The sequence below is a fragment of the Eurosta solidaginis genome, chromosome 2 (genome assembly GCF_040869045.1).
Source record: "Eurosta solidaginis isolate ZX-2024a chromosome 2, ASM4086904v1, whole genome shotgun sequence".
Taxonomy (NCBI): domain Eukaryota; kingdom Metazoa; phylum Arthropoda; class Insecta; order Diptera; family Tephritidae; genus Eurosta; species Eurosta solidaginis.
In genome coordinates this window covers 302730617-302739257 of record NC_090320.1, presented here as the reverse complement: position 1 = coordinate 302739257, position 8641 = coordinate 302730617, and the positions used below count along the sequence as shown (strand labels likewise).

The following is an 8641-nucleotide window of genomic DNA, read 5'->3' as shown; positions in this document are numbered from 1 at the left end:
GCCACAAAAGATTTATAAAAGTTACGTGGACGTCGGGTTTTGGGATCAAGCCCAGAACAACCTGTCCGATGCAAGCATCCCTTGCACGAGACACACTGAACAGAGTATGACCGTCCTAAAAAGATTCTTTTCCGGCAGATGCAGCAAAACCATTTCTCAGGACCGGGGTCAGGAGACGGACCCGGATTGGATTCGATGCCTTCCCGGAGTAAGAGAATATGGAGCAGTCCTGCTGCAAGGAGCTGCTGGGAGGATGACAATTTGTGGGAGGGACGAAACAAATTAGATGGGGTCACACTGAAATGACAGTCCTTGGTCGGGAAAAATCCCGAGTCGCTCCGGTACATAGAACCGACTGCCTTGGAAAGCTCTTTTCATCACTTTAGTTAGACCGATACTAGAATACGCATCAACAGTCTGGAATCCACAATATCGAGTTCATGCAGATAGACTTGAATCAATACAAAAGCAATTTCTACTTTTCTTTTTAAAGAATTTTCAGTGGGACTCTGCGTATAATCTTCCACCTGTTGTTGTTGTTGTTGTTGTAGCAATGCTCGCCCCACCTAATAGCCGCGACCGATCACAAATTGTCATCAATATCCTCTAACGGGAGTCCAAGGAAACTTGCCGTTTCAACAGGGGTGGACCATAAGGAAAGGGGTGTTAGAGACATTACAATTAAAGAGATGGTTGGTGTCATGTGGGGACACATTGCAAGCGGGGCATACATTTTGTATGTCGGGGTTGATTCTGGATAGGTAAGAGTTTAACCTGTTACAGTATCCAGAACGAAGTTGAGCAAGAGTGACACGCGTTTCCCTGGGGAGTATGCGTTCCTCTTCCTCGAGTTCTGGATATTTGTCTTCAAGTACTGGATTCACCGGGCAATTCCCGACATAAAGGTCCGACGCCTGTCTATGGAGTTCACCAAGGACCTGCTTGTGTTTTTTCGCTTCATACGGGTGGGTTCTCAGGTGCCGTATTTCCTCAAAATGCTTACGGAGTTGACTCCTTAGGCCCCTAGGCGGTGCTGGTTCGTCAATCAGATGTCTGTTGGGATGCCCAGGTTTCTGGGTATTCAACAGAAACTGTTTGGTCAGTATCTCATTTCTCTCCCTGATGGGGAGTATTCTCGCCTCATTATGCAGATGGTGTTCTGGGGACATAAGAAGACAGCCCGTGGCGATTCTGAGAGCAGTATTTTGGCAGGCCTGTAGTTTCTTCCAGTGGGTAGTTTTTAGGCTTGGCGACCATATGGGTGACGCGTAGCACGCAATCGGCTGGCTAATTGCTTTGTATGTGGTCATGAGCGTTTCTTTATCTTTTCCCCAGGTACTGCCAGCAAGGGATTTGAGGATTTTATTACGGCTCTGAATTCTCGGAACAATTGCGGTTGCGTGCGCACCAAAATGTAGATCCTGATCAAACGTCACACCCAAGATTTTGGGGTGTAGGACAGTCGGTAGCGTAGTACCATCGATGTGGATGTTCAATATGGTCGACATTTGGGGCGTCCATGTTGTAAATAAGGTCGCGGAAGATTTAGTCGGTGACAATGCCAGGTTTCGCGAGGCGAAAAAACTGCAAAGATCAGGGAGATAGCCGTTTATTTTATTGCACCTTATACTAGTCGGTTGAAGCTTATCAATCTTCCAACTCTTGCAAGTCGTAGAGAAATGCTAGGCGTTATATTTATGGCTAAACTCCTGAATGGACTGATTTCTAGTCCAATTCTTTTGAACGAAGTAAATTTTAACGTCCCATCACGGGTGTCAAGACATTACAAACCTCTTCTTTTGAGGCAGTGTAGAACTAATTTCGAATCAAATGAACCTTTTCGGTGTTTGTGTCATAATTTTAACACACATTCTAATTCATTTGATATAACGGATTCACTTTTTACCATAAAGAAAACTGTCTTATCCTGTCTTAACTCTTACCAAAAAAAAAAAAAAAACAAATCAAATAAATTAAAAATGTTCACTTTTTTAACAATGTAGTATATGTATAATTTCTAACTGTTATATAATTTCTAACTGTTATGTATAGTACTCAGCTGATGATTTTTATTCTGTAACTGAGCAGTTTTAGATCTCGACGCTTAACAAACCTTCGCTTATCAACGACTCGGCAATAACAAATCCGTGCGTCATGCGGATGCACCCCTCGCGCCGGTCGGGCCGGCTTTGGAGGGTATTAATCCGTTGGGTATTATTATTATTATTATATACTACATACCTCCGCGGGAAAGACACTGCAAGAAATCGATAAGACTGTTAGTCCGCAGAGCTATCTGCGTCGACTGTAATAACGAACCACTGTCTCAGTTCTGCTACCACTACTGGCTCGAAGAGTTCTAAAGATGGAGGACACCAATCGTTGTCCTGGACGCTCCAGCACACAGTGTTGCTTTCGACAACCGTATTTGGGTATTCCACACCCCTACTGAATAAGTAACTCTTATGCGAATATCTGTCGATTAAGTTCTGAAACGCTAGAATTCACACACTTATTCAACTTCTGGTAATGTTTACGCAATCCGTGAAGGTTTTGGGGAGTATTTTCGATGTTGATCGTTCTTTGATAGATATTGATCCGGTATGTTTCGGTCGTTTGCACCATTAAGGTACCAACCCAACCTTCTTGGGGACGATTTGTTATGACCACGTCTAACCTTCTAGGACATCCCCACCCATTTACGTGGGGAACTATACCAGAGCCCCTCCTGCGAAATTAATAGGACACGCCACGCGTAGATGAGGCAATTGGATTGACAACTCAGCAGGAACTGCCGATTAAGCATATCGTTCTACTCGTTTATATTTAGCATTTGTTCTCCGCTATGTAGTTGATGTTGGGCTTGGTAACTGACAATTGTTATAGTTGTTTTCATTTTTATTTCATTCGCTTTAATGATTTTAGATACATATACTGATGAATTATTATACACATATTAAACATATTTTATATTTTATATCATTTTTTTTTAAACTAATCGAAGCTAATTAACTCCGCAGTAGCAGGTTCTTCTGGAGCGGCTGGTAGGGCGACCGGCTCCGGTTCCGTTTCTGGTGGTGCTGGTGCAGCAGCAATGGCTTGAATCTGAGATTGCTGTTGTTGTTGAGACTGCTGTTGTTGTGCTAGTTGTGGTGGAGCTTGCTGTTGTTGTGAAACTTGTGGTTGTTGTGGCACCTGTTGTTGTGGTGGCATTTGAACAGCTGTCGATATAGGTGGGTGATTTTGCAACACAGTTTGTTGCTGTAACATGACGTGGGGCAATTGTGGTGGATGTTGTTGCTGCTGTTGTGGCCCCATAGATCCTAAAGATGAATTCTGTTGTTGAGCTAAAAAATAAATCAATTTTTTAATTGCTTATGCCACGCACAATTACTTAAATGATTCTAAAAATTATCTCACTTACTTTGCATATTCTGCAAGCCATCAGTCATAAGTGGTGCACCTGACAACATGCCTTGTGGTGGCGGCATAGGACCTTGCTGCAACATCATTCCCGGATGTTGTTGATTTGTTAGGACTCCACCCGGCGCATACATTCCTTGCTGCTGCATTGAATTGGTACCACCCAATGAAGGTGGACCAGCCGAATTAATAATTGCGCTGTTTGCATTGAATTGCGCACCGACTGAACTTATTGTTCCCGGTGAGTTCGGATTAAACGCGTACGGATTGTAAACATTATTTAATTGATGTGAAGGTGAACCCTGTGGGCCAGCAACAGCACCTGACGGCATAAACGGAAATGCAGTCTGGCCCATTAGATATTGTGCTTTCTGCTGTTCTTGACGTAACTGCATCTCACGCTCTTGCTCTTGGATACGTTGTAATGCGAGTTGACGTTGATATTGCAAATATTCTTGTTTCTTTTTACGCATTATTTCCAATTTCTGTGCCATTTGAATTTGACGTTGACGTTCCTGCTCCTCGGCAAGACGACGTAGTTTCTCCACATGTTCTTGTCGTAGCACATCTAAAGCTGCGCGTGAGTCTTTAATTTGTGCCAATTTATCTTGCAATTGCTCATACCACATGCGCTTGTCATCCATTTCTTTGATATATGAAAGTTGCTGTGAATGCAGCGAAGTTAAATTCATGAATAGTGTTTGCACTGAAGAATCATTCGAAATGCTACGACCGCGGCTAGAGTTGGATTTCATACGATTTACAAATATATCAACTTGTGCGCGCATATTAGCGGCGAATTCATCAATTTGCACCTCATCAGCGGGCTAAGGAAAGAAGAAATATCTTAAAACAAATGTATCTAGAATAAATCATACATAAAGAGATTTTTTAATAAAATGGAAAATCAGAGGGATTTTAGAGTGTTGCCGACACAAAAACATAAATTATATATAAAATACGGTTAATAGTCACCTTTGGTTGAGCTGGTGCTTGCTGTGGTTGCGGTGTTGGCATAGGACTCGGTGCCGATGGGCTCGCCAAGGGTGATTCATTTACTTTACGTTGCTCCCAATATGAACGATTCAAATATTTGGCCAAATCTGGATTAGTCTCCTCCTGTTGATATTCCTTAGGCGCTGGTGGCGCCTCTGGACTTGGTGTACGTTGTTGCAAACGATAGGCAGTCATGGACTGAAATTATTATTCATTTATTTTTGTTGTGTTAATATTGCATGACCTTAAACTCACACTCTGTTGCTGCTGTTTTTTCTTTTCCTCAGCTTCTGATTGACTCAAAGCTAAAGCTAATTGAAGCTCTTCTTCCTCTTTCAATTCTTGTTCTGTTTTCCGTGGTGGTGTCTGTGAATAAACAAAATAGTAAGAATTTTTTTATTTAGAAAGGCTTCAACGCAAATTTTTATTGTTTTATATTGGTTTGGCACATCATGCGAACCTGAACTTGCTGAGCAAGTGAGCTGTTTAAATACTCTGCTGGCAAATCACTATCCGCAGTGCGCAACGAAGCTTTCGTTGATGGACGTTGCAGCGAAGCATAGCAACCATCACAAACGCGTACCTATTGGAATTTTATAATGAATGGTTGCAATCGATTTTGTTAAATTACAATAACATACATCTTTCTCGATTCCATATTTTGGTAAAGGACATTGTTTGGCTGTGCACTGACCACAAAAAACTTGTCCACAATTACGGCAATGATGTTTTCGATTTGTAAATGTAAATTCTACACGACAGCGATGACACACTTTACCATCAGACCAAATTGGTGCTGTATCTGCGGTAAACATTGCGTCTGCTTCTTTCAGTTCAGGAAATGTATATCCTTTAGCTTTTAGAATGGTCATGGTATCCTAGAATGAGAATTGTATTAATGTTTGTGCCGAGTTGTGTTTCCAGTATTTGAAGTTCTCTTCGTCATCTAAGCTCAATTCTGATTCAGAACTCATTTTTATTTTAGCGTATATCCCAAAATTGATATACAAATAAGCATATATCAAAAGTAGTTTCTTAAAAAGAGCGCTAATTAAAATAGATTCTGCAATGCACTTTGAACGAATTCTCACTCATTTGCACTGTACATGGTTTTTATTTGTTGTACATTCTTTACTCGTTACATACCTATGCTTAAGTATTTACCTTTATTGCTTGATACCTCTCTGATGACCGAAAGGCATAAGCCCATGTCTGCACCAATTCCAACATTTTCTGACGGACATTCTCATGCGGTGTCTGTTCCAAGAAATTACTAAACATTTCACAATTCTCTTTAGTAAACACTTCATCATGTACGGGTGAACCACAGTTCTTTACAACACTCTCCAATACCAGGAGTGCATAGAAAGCAGAATGCGGATTTGGTGAATTCATTTTTTTCTTGATAGCGGCAAAAGCGTTTTTGGCTCTTTAAAAATAAAATAGAATGGCGAAAATTGAATGCGCCTTTACATATATATGTAGATAATATGTTCACTTACGTTACATCTTTTTGATTGATTTCATCACAAATCAATATAATTGAAGGCCAGTCGGGCTCCAGCCGTAGATGGCTAGTAGCATTTTCTGTAATTGTAAATCGAAAAGTCGGTTAAAAAAATTGTGTGATTGTTGTTGTTGTATCGATAAGGACACACCCCGAAGGCTTTGGGGAGTGCTATCGATGTTGATGGTCCTTTTCCGGATGCAGATCCGGTAATTTCCGGTACCCAGCCCGACCATCTCGGGAACGATTTGTTATGACCACATGCGACCTTCTTGGCCACCCCCTAGATCCATGAGTTCGGGGTCACCAGAGCCTCGTCTGTGAGGTGAGGTTGAAATTGGGTTTGGAGAAGCTATATATTGCGCTGGCAACCTGAAAGGGTTGTGCTACACAGCCCTTGACTCTGGTATTTTATTCGTCTCTTACGACAGGAATACCTACCGCGGGTATATTCTGACCCCCTAGGGTCTCATAGTTTCCTAATTGGTAATACACGAAACAACTGCAGCAAAGGTGGTTCCCTGACCCACCCGCCTGCATTTGTTATCGAAAAATTTCATTATCTGATGAGTCACTGGGTTATTGGTTAGCAATATTAATTGCTCTGAATTTTTACCAAATGTGTTGCTTACCAAGATTCTTATCAAAACTCGATTTAAACATGTTTATTTGTGCTAAACATTTATTTTCTCTAGTATATGAAATGCACTTTTCTCTCGTTTCACTGCAAATTCTTTTCTACTTTTGTTGATTTGACGTTTTTGACAGCAACAAAAACATCTGGCAAATTGTTATAGAATTGTACAGAGTTGTACTGTACGTGACTACCAGGTTAACCGAATAAGTACCCTACAAAAAATTAGGTCACAAAACTTACCCGCGCCCAAGCAAATGTGATTATGAAAATAACCTATGACTGTCAAATGACTAGTCAAATGACGTGGAATGACGAGAGCGTTTTTGCAGGGTAACATCAAATAGTAAACATACGTTATCTCGGAACGGAACATTATTGAATAACAAAAAAGCTGTTTGTGTTAATGTAATTTTTCACAATTGACTAAAGTGCACGAGAGTGCAATAAATTTTTTGTTTCAAGCAAAACTGCATTTGTTTACATAGGGCATTGATAAAATAATTCCGAAGAAGCTTGCAAAACAATTTATATTCATAGTCGATTTAATTTACATTGATTTTAGTAAACATTTGAAAGGCTTCCCATTCCATACTCTTACTCAAAATTGAGCTGTACTGGCTTTCTTCTTATTTGAATGAAAGCAAAGACCCAAACATATATAATAATTGTTGATCTCAATTCATTAACGTAACTTCTGGTGGTTCACAACGCCGCATTTAGCTCCTGTTGTTCATTAATGACCTTCCGAGAGTTTTGAAGCACTGCATGCCTTTGATGTATGAATATGAATGTTTTGTTGAATGGTGTAATGTACACGGCATCCCTGCAAAAATTGTTGGATTACGTGTTCCATTTTCTTCATGTTGGAGTACTCTAATAATACTCCTTTGCAATGCGTTTGCGGACCACCATCAGCCGATCATTGCTCGTTTTTTAACGACCGTGATCACGACACGATGACGATCGAACAGAGTTGCCAAAAGTAAAATATTGCATGCAAATAACTGATAATAAAATTTTACTATGGCAACTCTGATAAAATGCGCACTGGTTTTATGTATACATACTATAGTATAGAGAGATATTAGTTTCTTTATTCACGCAAATGCTAAATAACATAAGAATATTCGTAGTAAAAAATATAAAAGTTGTATTGCCCCTCTTCATTTACTTTCATTTTAAATTAAATTCACTCCGATAATTCTTTCCGACACATTTCCTCATTAGTACTTTGGCATATGATCCTCTGTGGGTGCTCCATGGAGTACAACAGTGAAAGTACTTTGGAAAGTACTCTCACGTATGTACTCTATGGAATACTCACAAACAAAGCGAGAGTGGGATCACCTACTCCTCTCCTAGGATATCGCAATGTTAATTGGAGCACATTTTTTGTATGAATACAGATTAGTTTTGGAATACTCCTATACTCCTAAAGGAGTATTCCTTACATTATTTATGGAGTACTCGCGTTTTTTGAAGGGATGTCACTAATACCAGTGCGAGTTTAAAGGGCCAATTAAACTTCCTTCACCCTAACGCCATAGTCGTAACCATACCCATATCCATAACCATCTCCAATGTGATCGATTAAAGGTGCCTTAACCTAAAAATCGTAAAAATTTCATAAAAATGAAGAAAACGCAAAAAATTACAAACCTATTCCACAAAAAATAAGTCTCTTAGTCATAACTTATCCAAAACAATGAATAAAATATACAAAAATTTAATAAATTCACCAACTCAAATATTTTTAGGTTATGGATATGGCGGGAAACCAAAAACCAATTGGTTGGCTATGGTATGGTTATGGCGTTAGCGTTATGTTATGGCACCATTAAGGGCGAATTAATGGTGAATTATAACCATAAAGCCCTAACCAGATAAAACAGCTGATCGAACCTACCTTATGGAAATCAGTGTAATCGATTAATGGTGCCATAACATAACGCTAACTCGATTACATTGATTTAGATTAGGTAGGTGTGATCAGCTGTTTTATCTGGTTATGGCTTTATGGTTATAAGTCACCATTAATTTGCCCTTTAATCGATTTCATTGATTTCCATAAGGTAGGT

General features: G+C 39.9%; 1 protein-coding gene across 1 annotated transcript; it reads right to left on the bottom strand.

The window, feature by feature from the left end:
• Nucleotides 1-2877: 2877 nt before the first annotated feature.
• Nucleotides 2878-6706, bottom strand: Hrs (Hepatocyte growth factor regulated tyrosine kinase substrate). The gene is made up of 9 exons (XM_067770146.1): nt 6559-6706; nt 5922-6006; nt 5584-5848; nt 5061-5297; nt 4880-5002; nt 4675-4785; nt 4399-4617; nt 3425-4250; nt 2878-3347 (listed from the first exon to the last, which is right to left on the bottom strand). Exons 1-9 carry the CDS (start codon nt 6587-6589, stop codon nt 2995-2997), a joined length of 2250 nt encoding a protein of 749 aa, XP_067626247.1. The 5' UTR covers nt 6590-6706; the 3' UTR covers nt 2878-2994.
• Nucleotides 6707-8641: the final 1935 nt, after the last annotated feature.